At 45.2% G+C, this 18224-nt stretch overlaps 1 protein-coding gene across 4 annotated transcripts in view; it reads right to left on the bottom strand.

Annotated features, from left to right (window-relative positions):
- acot7 (acyl-CoA thioesterase 7) overlaps window positions 1-18224 on the bottom strand; it is a 76116-nt gene that overhangs the window by 55092 nt on the left and 2800 nt on the right. For 2 of the 4 annotated variants that reach the window (XM_049017218.1, XM_049017221.1), the window contains exons 1-3: window positions 10201-10323; window positions 6370-6487; window positions 4886-5042 (exon numbers count right to left, since the gene is read on the bottom strand). In XM_049017218.1, the coding sequence (XP_048873175.1) occupies window positions 4886-5042; window positions 6370-6487; window positions 10201-10310 (385 nt within the window). In that variant the 5' untranslated portion in view covers window positions 10311-10323. Of the gene's footprint in view, window positions 1-4885; window positions 5043-6369; window positions 6488-10200; window positions 10324-18224 lie in introns of those variants that run through there. The other 2 variants (XM_049017222.1, XM_049017219.1) reach the window with 1 other exon arrangement.

Genomic DNA, 18224 nt, shown 5'->3' with positions numbered 1-18224 from the left:
GGGGTAATCCGAGTTCTCAGGAGTACTGCAGTTCTCGAGAAGCCGAACATGCAGGAAACGGACAGTGGGCCATCATCCGGTTGGAGCTCCTTGAGACGTCTTGTAATGAGACGTCTCATTACAAACATTTCTCGTTTGTGGTTCCCCAGTGGTGGAATGAGCTACTGAACCACATCCAGTCACCAGACTCCCTCTCCACCTTCAAGAAACACCTCAAGACCCATCTGTTCCAGGAACACCTCTACTAGCCTATACCGCTCTACGTTCTCTGAACGCTCACATCGTTTTACTTTCTTTGCCGGTTTGAACAGTTGCCTTGTTACGTTCTTTGTTTGCTTTCTTCGGAAGACGTAGTGCATCTCTTGCTTCAATACCGCTTGCACTAGTAACTGGTCAATAACTGGAACACTGGAAGTTCAGCCTAGCTGCACTTACGCCTAGGTGACTCCTCGATGGCCATTTGCTTGCAAGGTGCTGTAGCTTTGGAAAAAAAGGCAAATGTAAAAGTAAATGTAAATGTAATGTGAAATTTTAAGGGAGAAACCTGAGTTTAGAAGTACGGTTGATCGGAGGTCGCAGCGATACTTGTGCATGTACCAGAGATGCACTCTGCATTGTGAACGCCGAGCACCCTGCACCATTCCCTCCCCCTGCTTCCTGCATGTTGCAGCCTTCCTGCCCTGGGCCTGTCAGCACACCTCCTGCACTCCCCCCCCCCCCCCCCCCAGTGGAACATGATGGAGGCTCTGATGATGAGATGCGACCTGACTGTGTGGGATGGGGGGCATGTGACTGCCCTTGGCTCCACCCTGTCCAATCAGCTGGGGTCCTGTGTGACCTCTGCTCAGAAGCATGTCGCATGTGAAGTCTACCCAGACATCACACGAGAGCGGCCCTAATTAACTTTTAGTTAATTATCATTCTACCTTAAGGATGCAATATTACGATGAACAGACTACTGTTACATAACAACTCTGCCCCTGTCACCAGTAATAAGATGAAGCACAGTGACAGATTGTTTTATTCATAATGACCTTTGTCTGGGGACATGGGGTCTGTGTGTGTCTGTCTGTGTGTGTGCAGATGACAGCAGAGTTATACAAGGAGAATGAACTATTTCGTAGCCAGACCATCCAAACACTGGGCTGAAGCTCTGGAATTGGTCAACATCCACGACACAGATGACAGAAGATCCCATTTGGGTGCAGAGCTACTAAACCAGCATGACAGCAGCAAATAATGCCTGCTCCCAGCACACAGGTACCGTGAAGCGGCTGAGTGGGGCAGCATGGCGTGGATTAGATGCAGCTCACACGCATGAAAGCATGAAAAACGCACAAGAGAACATTAAGAGAATGAAGGAAATTGAAGGTCCAGACTCAACATGGGCCTTTAGAGAAATGCTCACTCTGTACTATGGGACTGGCAGCAGCTTGTGTGATTGGCCTGCTCCTACGCATTATGAAATCGAAACATTGTGACATCATCGCAAGAAATGTCCTTAAACAAAAAAAATAACTTTCCATAAGGGTCCAAAAACCCCCTGCGGAAAACTGCGCAAGTCGTGGTCTTCCTTCATACATAACACAGTGTTCTTCTGCTTCCCTAAATGAAAGACCGAGACCAGCTACTATTACACATTATGACATCATGACATTATTACATCATCACAGGAGACACCCTGAAACTAAAAAAATAACTTTAGGTCCAAAAGCCCCCTGCTGAAATCCATGGGAGTCATGATCTTCCTTCACACACAACACAGTGTTCTTCTGCTTCCCCGGTTAGCTAAATAAAAGATCCAGACCAGCTGCTACTACGACTGCTCTGCCTCACCATCATTATCTCAATTATGGATGCTGTTAACGCTGAAATGGCCGGCCTCACACAGCTTAGCATGGCACTTACTGTCAGCATCACAAAGCTCGCTGTCTCCGACCCGTAATGAGTGTTCTTAGGGTGACAGCGCCCGGTCTTGGCTGGGTGAGCGGCCTGCCCACACGCAGGTGCTGTCGATGTCTCCGTCGTGCCCACATGTGACGCGGGGGGGGATACAGCTGCTCATCTCACAAAGACGGGGGTCCAGCTTCGATCCTCCCCCTCAGCATGCGACAGATCACAACCATTGAGGCTGAAATGTCGAATGATCGCCTCTCCCCTTCCACCTATGCCTACTTCACAGCTCTTGTCAGTCATACGAGTGATGTCACATTGAAAAGGGGGCAGCGTGGAGTCACAATCGAGTGGGGAGGGGGTGGGGGCACTAACCTTGTGAAAGTAGTGTCTGTGCCAGGGCGTGTTTGGTCCACTGCTCCACTTTCTAACAAAGCCTGGACCACATCCAGTGGAAGGAGCTCCTGGCCCACAGACAGGATGTGATGGTACACAAATCACAAGCCCAGAGGGAACCCCGTCCTTACACACACCCCCCCAGTGCACGCACTCTGCCAGCTGTGCACGCTTAGCTGCTCCCGTACAGTCGCGCCTAATGATAGTTTGGCCTCCTGTCTGAGCTCAGGAGCTGCAAATGAAGACCCCACTGCTGGTACTACAGCTATGGAAATTCACTATGATTTTTCACTGATAATCCGGAGTACCACTCAAACAGGTACTCGTGCATTATACACTGGTAACGTCCATTTGTCCACGAGAATGCTTCTTGCGAACGCTGGTGCTCATTAGACAAACTGGGAGTATGTGGTGGAGAACCAGAATATATAGTCACTCTGTGCAAGCAGCACGGAACCGTCAATGGACAAAAAAAATAAAATCTATTTTCCCCTTCTGCATTCCTTGTGGGTATAAATAAGCGTATAAATAAAATGGTACCACGACCCTGGCCGAGAGAAGCGGCTCCACGACAAGGTGAGATAAAAGGTATCTATAGGAATGACATGTGTTAGTGCTTGTCCTGTTTTTAAGTGTATAGGCGGGTTGCCTTGGGCTGTGACAGTTGTGTGCACATCCAAGCCCGACTCCTCCCAGCAGACGCCATACGCGTCCTTGTAGCTGTCAAACCTCGTAACAGCAACCACATGGTTTTTATTAAATTTCAAATAAACTTGATGAACTTTGTGGGGGTTGGGAAGTGGGTGCTGGGTGGGTGTGTGTGGGGGGGGGGGGGGGTGGCGCATGTCGCTCCATGGCAACAGAAGGCTGGCCCCCCCTCCCCCCCAACATCTCGGAAGCTTACCGCCGGGTTACTCATTTATCCGCTCAGCCCCCGCACCAGCAGCCCAGCCTCTACCACGGAAAAAGAGATGGTTCCCGTGGCAACAGGCTCCGAGGGATACTTCCGTCGCTTCTCTTTCGCTCGTTCTGCTCTTTATATCCATTTTCCTTTTTTTTTTTTTTTCTTCATCCCATAATGATCTTCCGGGCGGCTGATGGGACACCCACGGGGGAAAGCTGGCGGAGGTGTGGGTGAGGTCGGACCTCCAGAGTCGGCTGCTGACCTCAGTGTGCCTGAACACCATACGCACGGGGGTGTGAGGCCCATGTGACAGGCCCTCCACTGGGGGGGGAAGAGTTTGAGGCTTTTAATCTGCACTCTGTCACTCTGCAGTAAACACGCCTCTTTACGACAATGCCTTGGTTTTCCTGAACACCAAGGTACACTGGGAAATATCCTTAAATCAGCAAAAAATGGACATCATTTAACAGCACCTGTGCCATGGCTGACCAGAGGAGAGAGATTCTCTACTACCAGCCCAGGATGCCAGCTCCCTGCACTAGACATACCTGCTCAGCTAGTTTGGATTTGGGATGCATGTTCATTAGGGAATAATCATATCTGCACCCAGCAATATAGCAGGAATGATGATCGCCCAGTCAAAACAGTTGTCAAGCACCATTCTAAAAATTTCATATTCAGACGCAGCCAAGATCAGCGGCCATCACTCCCGTTTCGGATCTGTGACAATAACGAAGGTTTCGACGTTTGGTACTCGGCCGCTCATTCGCGGCAGTGGGCACGGATTTATGGGCGCCTGTTAATTAGCAAACTTTCCCTTCGCGCTAGCTCCATCTGGTGGTCATTTTACAGAATGACAGTACGTCTGTATGCAAAAATTTTATTCCATGCATTGTAATCTTAAAAGGCATCCCTAAACTCTATTTTTCGCAGTGACTGGCAGTGATTTTCCAGCAGGCAGCTAAATGTTAAAGTAAAACAATTTGTGATATTAAACAATAAGAATGGAGAACTCTGGTGTCCAAAGGCTCATATGGGTCACTCAGTGGGTAGCAAATAATTCCATAATGGACTGGGCTGCCAGCCAGTGGGAGCTAGGGGTTCCTGCTGTCCCTGGTCCGGATTCTCAATGGTGGATATTTTTACATAATATAACTCCATGCCTGTCTTTCTTTAATACTACAAGGACCAAAAAACGTACTTTTAATGTCAGGGAATTTAACCTGTTTAAATAACAGGAAAAAAAAAACATTTTATGGACCAAACCCCCAAAACCTATCAACATCCCACTATATAAGTATGCCACCTAGTGTTGGATCTTTATATAGTGCTGAATATACCATAAATGAGTGGTTCTCAACTGGTTTAGCCTCAGAAAGGCACAACACAAATTCATGGATGAAATTGTCAACTGGTATTTTTTTTCTAACAACCTGCTGAAAACAGTCTTGCGATTACTGTCCTGCGAGAACCAGACCTCGGCTAAGACGTGAGATACTTATATTTCTGGGTACTTATAAGTTTCTCATGGGGGAACTCGGGGTAAGTACTTTTAGGACAGTAAAGTGAGGACCCCGCCGGGTCTTAAACTGTCCATGAGTTTAATCGCTAAGCCACTCGCTGCCCCCCCCCCTCCAGTGTCCTGTCCCACGGCAGATGGCAGTGATGTGGCAAATACTCGGCCCTACTCACCGGTCAGGATGTTCTCCGCCAGCACGTTGACCTGCACCTCCACCGAGTGCTTGGAGGTGTAGGAGATCTCAGCGCTGACGTGCGCCACCTCTCCGATGAACATGGGGTACAGGAAGTCGGTGCGCTCCACCCGGGCCAGGGCAGCCACGCAGCGGTCCTGTCGCCACAGGTAGCTCCGTTAGTCCTGACAAATCTAACCCTGCTTATTAATCATTCATGTTGCATTTATTTGTTTATTTAATAGTTGAGTGAAAACTTTTAAACCACTAAAAGAGCATGTATCCTTCTATACAGTTAGCACTTTAAGCACTGGATAAGATACTGAATCAATACGGAGTAAGTACTCTACAGCAGCGTTTCCTGATCCAGTCCTAGGGGACCCACAGACAGTCCATGTTTTTGCTCCCAGGAGCTAGGAGGGAGCAAAAATGTGGACTGGCTGTGGGTCCCCTAGGGCTGGAGTGGGAAACGCTGCTCTATAGGTATTCAGTTCAATTAATTAAACTTTTAGACGTTTTAATTGAGCATTTTAACCTATGATCACGCTTGCAGTGTTTTTCATATTTATCTTTGCAAACACGTTGTTTTGCGGTTAGTCGTAATTTCATTTTGCAGACTGCAAATTGCATTTTAAACCAGAAATGGCTATTCTCCAATACCTAAGTGTTCGCTAGCATAGGAGGATGACATAGGTCTTTGTAAAATATTCTTATAAATGAAATGTTATTCATTTGCAAGTGCATAATTTGTATTGTATGCAAATGAATGTGACATGCATCCTAAATGGCTTCTCAGCCCTTAGCACTGGACAACTGATCTTTTTAACTATCAATAACTTTTGGCTGAACTTCAGCTGGGAGGGAGCAAAAACATGGACCGACTCTTTATACTCAGGGACCGGACTGGGAAACACTGGGCTAAGTATTGCTTCGAATTGCTAAGATGCATGAATTAAGCTATTTTGAACTTGTCGTGACTGTTGGTGCCAGACATGGTCATTCTGGACCTTCCTGGGATTTTCACAAATTGCAGTGTCTAGAGTTTACAGAAGTTGATGCAATAAACCAAAAGCATCCAGCCCAGTTACCAAAAACACCCTGTTAGGGTGAAAGGAGAACGGCCAGACTCGTTAAAGCTAACAAGAAGGCAAGAGGTGTAAAAGGTGGCCACGATGGTGTGTGGAACGGCACCTCTGAACGGTCCCCACAGATACGTGTCACGGTAATTCAGGGTCATTCAGAGAAGCACAAAGCATAAGACAAGGTGCATCATCCAGAGGTCGGCATTCATAATGACTCTCTTCAAACATAACTGCGTGTCCTACCCACAGAGACAGACTAAACATGGATTCACACTGTCATGCGCTCTGTGGTTTTTCCAAATAACTGAAACCTGACATGACTGTTGATTTCTTGTTGACTGGTGCCTCGTGGGATTGGCTGCACGTGGGCAGTGTGCTCCTTCCCAGAGTAACGATCGCTTACCCCTGGCTGGGTGTTGCAGTGCCGTGTGCTAATGATGCCCCCCGCTTCCTCAATCATCTTCAGGATGGTCCCTCCATGGACATTTCCCACGATGTTAGCGTCATCTGGCCGCATGACCCTTTGGGAGAGAGAGTGAGCCTTTAGTGACTTCTACTAGCCTTTGTCCGGTGATGTCTTCCAACCAGACAGCCACCCATGTGCCTGTACACCCAGTCAACGCAGGATAGACCACATCGACCTTGGACTAAAGACAAGCTGGTACCCCATCCGTAACCCTCTATACATTCCCCTACTTTCATATGTGCTGTGGGTTTGGTGGATCACCGATAAGAGACTCACAGCTGCCTACTACGTCAGCCTCGAGTGTGGAGGCTGAGTCAGCGGTGCTCCACTTCAAGGGCTTTAACCTTTGTGGAAATTCAAAAGTGCTTCAGAGGAAGGGCAGTTCTGAGCAGAAAAGCGACGTGCCCTAAGCGACCGTCCGCAGTGTAATAAAAACCAGACTATAACTGGAAGCAGGAACCGGAAAAAAACTACAGGAACATAAAGTGTGTTTCCAATATGCAATAGAGACACTTCACTCATCCTCACGGGGAAATACTTTTTTTGCCGACCCCCATCGAGTTCTCTCCATGAGACACACAGATAGGTTTGTAAGGGGTTTTTTTTTTGGGGGGGTGGGGGGTTCCTACAGCAAGGAGTCAGCCAGTGTGCAGTGGCCCTTGAGCTGAATGTTGAGGGCCTTACTCTTGCTCTGGGGCCTAATGGCGGATCAGTGACCTCACCATGACCTTTCACCCAGTGACCTTCCAATCATTCCTAACCTACTGAGCCACAAATGACCACCAACACGTTTATTCTGCTCACGGTACTGTGGCCCTGTATTGGCTAAGGCATTATGGGATGGATGGATGGATGGATGGATGGATGGATGGATGGATGGATGGACTGGGCTATTGCCCAGTGTCTTACAGTACAGCCCACTACAATATATTAGACAAGAGGAATCAGCATCTCTTTTGCATTTCCTCTAAAAAGGAGAACTCGAGGGCTTTCTCTTTAAACGGCTGACTTTCTGACTCCATGAAGCAGGCCGGCAGCACTGTGGCAGTGAGGAGACCATTATCACCCAGCTGCTATTCACAGCCTCATTTTTCATTCATTAAGTCTTTTGTTATCACTGCACGCGTAAGCGACATACCTGGCAGACCGGCACACTGGCCGTTTCGCTGGAATCGGTACCAAACGTGACGCCCTCATCTTAACACACACAGATTGTTTGGGTATTATGTAAGAGCCACGCACTGCATCTGACGGGTCGTCAGTGACACTCTACTGTCAGCGTCTGCCAGTAAGTGGACTTATTCGTGCCAGGGGTGGAGAAACCGCAAACTGACAGGATGCGCTGCTCACGTCAGGGCTCTCTGTGAGCAGGAAGCAGCTGTTGTCACATGACACCGACTCGCCATACCACCATCTAGTTGGGTGGCATGCTAGAGACGTAAAACCATATTTCTATCATAACCACTCTTTTGTTTCCTCTTAAAATTATAAATTAAAATTATTATAATTTAAAGCCTTTATCGGTTTAAAATCCCTCAAATTCACTTACCAGTTAAAATTCAGACATTTGAAAAGAAGAAAAAAAGCACTCATTCTCTATCTGTCAATCTCTCACACATCTACAGCACGGACAGCAGCACAGGCAGCACAAGCAGCACAGGCTGCACAGGCTACACAGGCAGCACAGGCTGCACAGGCCATTCATACCATTTGCATCCTATAGCATCCATACTTTCAGCAGTGTGCTGCTGTCACCTTTATCCCAAGCAACTTAAAGGTCCCACCCTTGGTAACTTATGGTTATGGTTAGGACTGGGTAGGGGTTAAGGTTGTCATAGTTAGCGTTAGCATTTTTCCCATAGAAATGAATGAGCGGTCCCCATAAAATATTTTTATCTGACATGTGCTTGAGTGCATGTGTGTGCGTGTCTTTGTGTGCGTGTTTGTGTGTGTGTGCATGTGTACGTGCGTGTGTGTGTTTGTGTGTGCGTGTGTGCGTTTGTGTATTTGTGTGTGTGTGTATGTGTGTGTGCGTGTTTGTGTGTGTGTCGGTGTGTGCATGCGTGTGTGTGTTTGTGTGCATGCTTGTGTGTGTTTGTGCGTGTGTGTGTGTGTCGGTGTGTGTGTGTGTGTGTGTGTCGGTGTGTGTGTGTTGGTGTGTGTGTGTGTCGTGTGTGTGTGTCGTGTGTGTGTGTGTGTGTCTGTGTGTGTCGGTGTGTGTGTGTGTGTGTCTGTGTGTGTGTGTGTCGGTGTGTGTGTGTGTGTGTCGGTGTGTGTGTCTGTGTGTGTCGGTGTGTGTGTGTGTGTGTGTGTCTGTGTGTGTGTCGTGTGTGTGTGTGTGTCGGTGTGTGTGTTGGTATGTGTGTGTGTGTCGTGTGTGTGTCGGTGTCTGTGTGTGTCGGTGTGTGTGTGTAGGTGTGCGTGTGTTGGTGTGTGTGTCGGTGTGTGTGTCGGTGTGTGTGTCGGTGTGTGTGTGTGTGTCGGTGTGTGTGTCTGTGTGTGTGTGTGTCGGTGTGCCTCACCTCTTCAGGTCGTTCCACCCAGGTTCTACTACCAGTTTCCCGCCTTTCCCACATTAACTTAAAAAAACGGAGATTCGCAGAGGAAGATGCACAGAATAAGACCTTCCGGAAGGTGCGTTATTCCCAAGTAGCCGTCTCTTACAGACGCCAGGTGCAAACAGGTATTTCGTTAGTCCCGGGCAGCAGCACAGAATGAACATTATAAGATGGACAGGGTTGGGGAAGCTGTTCAGTGTAATGATGCCTTTAGGAAGGTCCACATTTCACACGAATCGGCGGTGGATGCAGCTGCTATTTCGAGGCATTTCTCTGATGTGTATCTATCATTTCGGAGGCCTGGATATTGGCAACAATAAAGGGAAAAGTACAGATATAGGACCAGAACGGAACATATGTAAGAAACATGAGAAACGCAGAATAAATTATATAAATGATATTATAACAACTAATATTATGGTTATATAGGAATGATTACCTAATGGATCTTAGAATTTAATACCTACTAGCCCATGCATTGCCTTAACTACTGAAAACCCATCCAGAGACATTTTAAGACTTTAAGGAACCTTGTTTCAAACCATTGTGATATTCTTTGATTCCCTAACCGATATCTTTTGTGATTTTTTTTTTTTAGGATACAATGTTTATACTCGTATTGCTTTAATTTATTAGATTGTTTCTGGACTTTTGCAGCCTTTTGTCAGGTTCCTCCAGTATATCTATACATTATTTAGCCACTGTAACAGAAACATTATGAGATATATATCAAGGCACATCTGAGTCATTCTGACGTGTTGTCAGCAACCTGCAATTACACACTGAGATCTAAACACTCAAAAGGAGCATTGACACAAAGATACGACAAAATGACACTCTCACTAGACGTACACACACACACAGGCCGCACAGAGCGGGGTGTCAGCAGTGTAAATACAGAAGATCAGGCCGACACGTGACTATGAACGACAGAAAAGTGGAAACAAATTTTTAAAAAGAGCGATCATTGAAGCTCAGTGTTCGATCATGTCTGCATATAACGGCGAGAGAAGTTACGTGTGCCCTACCAAACAGGAGAGCAGAGAAAGCACAGAACATACTGAAGTTTCAATGACAGTTTGTTCCTAATTCTGGAGAGAAAGTGTCATAGAGGTTGACGCAGTTCAGGACCCGTCACCAGCCGAATGAATCAGCCGCGTCGTTCGATGGTGCGTGTCCCTGCATGGGCGCGTGTGTGAGACTGCTCTACCTTCTGAGCTGGAGCTGCGAATGTATCTCCAGCATGACGGACGAGACGCCAAGCGTGAAGAAGGAATGACGGCTTCTCTGATCTACAGCAGCCTCTGCTTCTCTTTTCATTCATAATTCACACCCGCCCCATGTACCCGATGACATCACACACTCCCTCCCACTCCTACTCCTCAGCCTGACTGGTTTTGCATCCACCCATTCCTGTGTGATGTAACAGACCAGTAGACAATGACAGAAGCTCTTTCAGTGAGGTTGCCATGGGAATTTAGCAAGGGGAAGTAAGGACAGGAAATACTATTAGAAGCAAGAAAGACGTTGACTGGGTTTAGTCGTTCAATCTGTCCAGTATAAGGTGTAGATATGAAATCCCTCAGTTACTTTACAGTTACTCAGCTGATGCCTGAGCACAGTGTAGCCGTCTGTGTGGAGAACAGTGGCTTTCGACTTTTGCCTGTTTAATTTAGGCGTTTGCCAGGTTTTTTAGTAAGCAGGACTCGGCTCAACCACAGCTGACAGGTCAGCTGACAATTTTTCACAATGATGCAGTTTTCTAATGTATAACATTTGAGTACATTGTACGATTTTCTTTTTTTATTATTGCTGGTGACCATAAAACATTACGAAGTCCTATTTAAAACACAAACAGAGAAATTGACCATACTAAACTGAAATTTATTCAAAAAACAAAAACGTTCTACTGGTTTCTAAAATCTTTCAGAAGCCAAGCTGGTGTGTAGGTTTAGTATATCCTGTTTTGGTGAAGCCCTCTCATTAAATCACATGGTGAGTAAAAGACCAGTGGATAAGCCTACTGGAGAGTAGAGCATGCCTGACTCAACAAGATCAGGCTGCTCAGTGAGGCTCGCTGGTTTCATATTTGGATGCAATAGCAAGAGATTATTCCAGAAAATGGCTAAGATGGCAGTCAGGAATTACCAGTTTATACCCACAAGATAATAATCACAGTGAGATAAATGATGCAATCATCCATAGCACTTTACTGTCATGTAAAATGCTGTCACTCACCGTCTACAGGCACACATCACATAATTACGAGTACTATTTAAAGAAATATATAATACTGAAGGTTACATCACTCCAAGTTTAACATCTGAAAGCCTTTTAAAATCCATGGACAGCTAACAGCTGGAGACACTTTGCAATTATGTTAAAGCTCGTTTTACGCATCAAAAGTTGAATTAGAGGATAAAATTGTGACAAATGGCAGAGACGCTCACCTGAGCGGGTGGCCAGAGCCCACAAGGTACTTCATTACGTTCAGAAAACGTCCTCCAGTTCCCAAAACAGGCGTCATCTTGGAGGGACACACTGGGTTTGTGCCTGGCACGTCTAGCCCGTCTCATATAACAGCCTCTTGTTTCCATGTCGCATGGTTCCCTTGCTAGGAGCGCTGGGCATGTATGAAGAACCGTCTGCCCGCAGTGCCCAGTATTGGCTAGTATTGGACAACCTTCTGCAGTGGGTCATTTTAGGATTCTTTTTTACCCATTTTCAGAAGCTTTGTCTAATTGTTTGCTCAGACCAAACAATGATAGTTACCGAACGGAACCTACAATTCACGTGGTAAGTGATGATAAATCATTAAACTAACATCTCTGCACATCAAACCCTGGCATTTTAAGAGCGATGAAATAAATAAATGGTAGTGTAGCTTTACAATGTGGCACAGAGCTAAGTGGCTGTAATGGATACGTTTCGAAATCACACTGGCCAGTGTAATAGATCTGTACCTCCACCATCACACTACTGGTCCTAGTGAACTCGGCGGCGGCGGCACAAGTGATTTTCATTGCACCACTTTGTAGAACTCTGACATAATGGAATTCATACGTTACGTAATAGTAGGTTTTCTCGGGAATAGGGTTTGGCAGCTGAATGCATCATTTCATTCTCTACTGAATTTCTGGGGTTTTCACAACGGTGTCTTGTGGTCTGACAGTTGCCTGTAGGGGGTTTTTTGTAACTACGTACCAAGTTTCCTATCCATTCAGTTAGTGAGTCACCACATGTGATTATGTGTATCAGTGGATGCAGCTGAATTCAAGCTGAGGTAACCCTTCCCATTTTAGCTTTATTGGACGCCTTCTGAAATGTGGCTGCAATGCAGGTCACAAAAAAAGATGAGTGCGACTGTATCAGACGATGCTCCTCCACCTCTGCTCAAATTCTGATCTTCTTGGAGGTTCTCTTCCACCTCCCTGTACCTGATCACGAAACAGCTGATGAGACATGACAGAATTTACAGACACCATCAGCCCTCGGCTCCTCAAAGCCATTGAACCCCTCCCTTTATAAAGCTCCCCTGAGCCAACACTTTCATTCATGCAATCACTGCAGGCTGTGAGGTAATCAGGCCTGAAGACTGCAGGGGACGGCGTTAGCATGCAGATTTAGCAATTTCGCTATTGAGAGAGGCTTCAGGTGTGATGCCACTGATAATCTGGGGCCTAGCAGAGCGGAGAACCTGCTGAGGTCCTGCAGAGAACCTGGATGGCCAGTGATGTGTAATAGCTGTTCCTCCCCTCTTTTCTCTTACACTTCTAAGGTCTGGTCCTCTAAGTGCATTCATTTCTTATACTGTATCACATACATTTTTAAAATTTTGCTCAAGGATTTTAATGTGAATGGGGAATACAGCTTTTGCTGTTATTTAGAGTGTGGAGACGTGGCCGTATTTACGCAAGTGTTACAGTTTTAATGGTCATCAATAGAAATATGCAAAGGTACACAGAGGGACTTTGGGCTGACCGTGTTATAAAGATCATATCTGCAAGTAAAATGTATTTATTTAACACTTGAGTGCAGCGACAGAGTCAAAATTCTTGACACCTGTTTTTACTGCATTTGCCTTTGTTCACCTTATAGCAATGACGTAACACATATCAAATATTGCAACGACCAAGGGAAGTGTTCAAGATCTCAGAATTTTCCGGAATTTTAGACTCTTCAAAATACCCTATTTTTGTCTCGATGGCAGCACTGCAGACTCTTGCCGTTCTTTCAACCAGTTTCCAGATGTAGCCACCTGGAACGCTTCTCCAACAGTCCTGTAGGTGTTTCTACAAGTTCTGGGCAGAGCAGGCTACGTTGCTCTTACTTTTTGATCCAATACATCCCAGAGGGTTTATTTGGATTGCTATGTTGTTGAAAAACCGATGGTTTTCAGTAGGTGTCAGCAGACGTTTGACTGGAACGTAATATATTTTATCAGCATCGGTCCCTGTCCTGTTCACTTCTCTATGTCAGTTCCCCATTTGGCCAGCAGATGTCGCTGGTTATCCCGATCTTAGCTCCGAGTGTGTTCTCCTATTCCCAAGACCATCGTGTGGCTTAATGGGCTAAGTGGACGATCGAGTCACCCTGGCTCTGTTTTATCAGGGGTTGTTTAGTATTTTACATTTATAGTTCTTGGTTTATACCTGTGTTGTTTTTTAATGTGCAGTTCTTTGATTTGTTCTTTCTTCTTTCACTGTTTGCAGTAATGTTTAGTTACCCTTGTTCTACTCTCCATTGGTGTTTCATCCATATTGGTCCCTGACTACCCACACCTGTTCCTCAGTGCTCTTAGCCCTTAGTGACTGTTAACTGCTCCCACCTCTCTCTTGCTGTACGTGGTTATCTGTGTATATATCTGCCTGCCCATGCTGTAGTCTTCAGTCAGTCTTTGGGTCTGTCTGTTCTATTTCCTGTCTAAGTGTGTTGCCTTTTCCCTGCCGGTTCCCCTTAGATGTTTAGTTAGTATTCAGTTTCTATCTGCTTTATTTTGATCCCACGTGGTTCCTGATGCTTTCTGGTTTCCTGTGGAGTTCAGTTTTGTTCAATAAAGCCCTTTTTGTCTGAGAGCCATATGGTGGATCGCCATCCCACCATAACAGAATGTACTCTCACAAGAATTAACCAGGAGAACCGGAGGAAAGATGTTGCCACACCTATCACCTTTGCATGCTTTTTCTAGAATGATACATCTGAGATTCACAGATCCATAACCTTGCAGGAAGATCACAATCACTGATTCTGAGAAATGCTTGTACCTGCTCAGACTGAGACAGAGCGTGTGGGTATGACCTGATTATGGCCCGGTTATGTGTGCACATTAATATCTGCCCTAAACTACGCCTGTTTTTCTGCAATCTCAGAGATTTCACCTTTAGTCAAGAGAACAGAATGTTAACACTGGGTTTCCTACTGCACCCACTGTAGCCTTAGCGCATGGGCAGCAGGTCTCCAATGGACAAGCCTCTGTGTTATGGAAATTAGCACTGTATATATTCTGGCAGTGTATGAGTCAACAATTACCTACTAATTGGGAAGGCATTTGTCCCTGTCTACATGCTGCCAGGAAACCAGAAAGCAATAGGAACCACTGCCACTGGTTAAATTTGCAGACGACACCAAAGTGGGTGGTGTAGCAGATACTAATCTAGCAGCACAGAGGCTACAACGGGATCTTGATTTAATTAGCGATTGGGCTGATACCTGGCAGATGAAATTTAACGTAGACAAATGTAAGGTACTCCATGCAGGGAGCAGAAATATAAAGTACAGATATTTTATGGGTTCCACTGAAATGAAGGTAGCTGATTATGAGAAAGATCTCGGTGTGTATGTTGATGCTTTCATGTCCCACTCTCGCCAGTGTGGGGAAGTAATAAAAAAGGCAATAGGATGTTGGGTTACATCTCTAGGTGTGTGGAGTTTAAGTCAAGGGAGGTGATGCTACGATTATACAATTCCTTGGTAAGACCCCACCTAGAATATTGTGTGCAGGTTTGGTCACCATATCTTAAAAAGGACATTGCTGCCTTGGAAAAGGTTCAATGTAGGGCTACGCGAAATTATGAGGCGAGGTTAGCTGAGCTGAATCTGTTTAGCCTCAAGCAAAGGAGACTAAGAGGGGACATGATCCAGGTATATAAGATTCTAACAGGTCTGGATGTTCTTCAGCCAAATGTCTATTTCAATAGTAGCTTAAATACTAGAACTCGTGGCCATAGGTGGAAATTAGCCGGAGAACATTTTAAAATGAATTTGAGGAAACACTCCTTCACACAGCGTGTAGTTTAGACTATGGAATAATCTTCCTGTTAGTGTAACACAAGCTAGAACCCTCGGTTCCTTTAAATCAGAGCTAAATAAAATTTGAACAACCCTGAGCTATTAGCTAAGTTCACCCGAAACGAGCTTGATGGGCCGAATGGCCTCCTCTCCTTTGTAAATTTCTTATGTTCTTATGTTCTAGGAAGAATAACACAAAATTATAAAAATCACTTTCATTCCTATGCTAATGACACACAAACATGTATTGATTGGGCCAAATGGCCCATAATTGCCCTACTAAACTGCCAGAAGGAAACAAACGAGTGATAATTATCTGTCCCGAAATTCTGATAAAGTTGCAATAACACCATTTGTAATGCATCGTCAGCACATGTCTGCATTTTGCTGAGTGATTTTCAATACAGGTTTGTCGTTTTATTCTCAAATAAAGGACAGACTTCTTACAGATGCTGAAATGATCAGCTCTCAGGGAACACAAATGGCATGTTGTCCTACCTGCAATGCAAAATGCAGCCGCAACTCAAAAGAACAAATAAGAAAACGTCTTACTTATTCTACTGTCTCTCCACTAGCTTCCAGTTAAGTCCAGGACTGACATTAAAATTTGTCAGCTTACTTACAAAACACTGAAGGGTCAGGCCCCTAACAGAACTCATTGTCTACAATCTAGAACAAACAACTCCTCACATAAACAAAAATACTTTGGTTCTGACATCTTCCAGCTTCTAGACTCTTGGTCTATAGAACAGCCTGCCAGCAAAGAGATACCCCCTCAATTTCAGTATTTAAATCCATGCCAAAGGTCTGTTACTTTAGCTTAACCTACCATTAATAAAGCTGCTGGTGCAATTGTTCATGCCGCTGTTTCATGTTTGCTGCTGAAGCTGTTGGTCGCCTACCAGCATTTGCATTGACCCACTGTGTCACTCTCCCCGTGACTGGATGCCCAGTACACAGGGGTGACAGCCTCTGAATTCATGCCATGGATGTAGCAGACCAGAGGCTAAGCTTCTAGTCAGCGGAGGACTGAAGACTCATACAAAGCTGGCTGTAGAAAGAGCTGACCTACAGATGGCGGGATGACCCACATATGGACTGACAGAAGATATGCAGAGCACACCCTGCTGTCTGACTTGGTTATTGTGAGCCTGCCCAGGGAAGGTTGGGCAGCCTGTTGTCCTAGGTTTCGTTTCCTCTCTTCCATTGTCCTCTGGCTCTCATTCACTATTCATTTACACTATTGTTACCCTGAATGAGTGTAATGATTATTTTACACGGGTGTTCACAGTAGAGAACACAAGTAACCTACCACCATTTAGTATGAACACAACGTTGTCTATGACCAATATCCAGCTGATGTGATACAAAGCCTAGCTAAGCTCAAAATAAATAAATCACTGGGCCCTGATGGCATCTTACCTATAGTTTTAAAAGAGATGAGGGATATTATTAGCCAAGCTTTAACTTTACTATTTCAGAAATCGTTATCTGCTGGTGTGGTACTTTCTGATTGCTTGCATGCTAGTATAACGCCCACATTCATAAAAGGGGACAGAAGTAGCCCAGCAAACTATAGGCCAATCAGTTTAACTTGCACAACTGGAAAAACATTCAAATACCATTCTGAGGGGTAGCCAACATGGATGTAGGAGAAGTAGGTCCTGTTTAACTAATCTATTTGAGTTCTTTGAGGAAGCTACAAGAGAAATTGGTCACAAAAAGGCTTACGATGTGATCTACTTAGATTTGATGGTGCAATTATACAATTCCTTGGTAAGACCCCACCTAGAATATTGTGTGCAGGTTTGGTCACCATACCTTAAAAGGACACTGCTTTGTAGCGCAAGCTAAAACCCTGGGTTCCTTTAAATCAGAGCTAGATAAGATTTTAACAACTCTGAGCTATTAGCCAAGTTCACCCGAAACGAGCTTGATTGGCTGATTGGCAATCAGATGTTTGGTCCCACCTCCTCTACAATCTGATTGGTTATCTTTCTGAATCAATCATTTTTCATTTTAAACTCAAACTTTGGACATATTCTTTATTTCCCTTATGAGGATTTTTCTGTTTTCTGCAATGACTCAGTGGAAACATGTAGAGGAGAAAATGCATGTAGCAGGAAAACGATCAGTGTTTTCTGTTCTATACTGTACATCTTTCTCTGATTTGCGCAATGTCACCCATCGACCACACTATACAATGACATAGTCTAATGTCATCATCTGTGGGTCCATATAAACACAGGGTTTTTGTCTCAATAGGTCAGGGATCACCAACATGATGCCCCCAAGGACCACATGAGTCGCCCGCGGACCTGTTCTAAAAATAGAACAACTCACCAGTGAGTAGCGTCTGAAATTGAATTTTATTATGTTGCTTTTCTTCCTTAATCACATTTGCATTTATATAGATTTGAAAATGATAATATCTAAAAACAAGCATTTAAAACATGTTTATTATACATGAAGTTTAGATAAGTTTGGGTAAAGTCTGTTCTGATAGCCCTTCCTATGGATCAGCGCCTGTGAAGTAGCTCTCAGGTTCAAAAAGGTTGGTGAGCCCTGCACTAGGTTATCTGCAGCTACCTGTCTAAGATGATCCTGATGACGGTAGGTCATCTCAGAAAGCTTATCTCAGAACCCTTCACCGCAGCGACTGTGCGCCTCTCTATTATAAAGGAGCCTGAACTTCTCGAGCTCCTAGTCGGCTATTTTGTCTCTCTGGGGCAAACTGCAACAACGTTCTGCTTGACCAATGTCCAGATCTCCAGAGTATTCTGCTGCAGCAGCAACTTGAAAAAACTCCCTCTTGCTGCAGGCTTTGCTGAGTGGCGTCACACTGTTGGAGGAAATAACTGTTTGCTCTGTTTCACCTGCGCCCTGTACACACTCGCCCCACGGGGGGGGATGGCAACCCACCTGACCCAGCCAGTTTTAAGTTCC

This window comes from Brienomyrus brachyistius, chromosome 6 (genome assembly GCF_023856365.1).
Source record: "Brienomyrus brachyistius isolate T26 chromosome 6, BBRACH_0.4, whole genome shotgun sequence".
NCBI lineage: Eukaryota > Metazoa > Chordata > Actinopteri > Osteoglossiformes > Mormyridae > Brienomyrus > Brienomyrus brachyistius.
The sequence above is the reverse complement of the archived record's forward strand: the minus strand, read 5'-3'. Positions and strand labels throughout refer to the sequence as shown.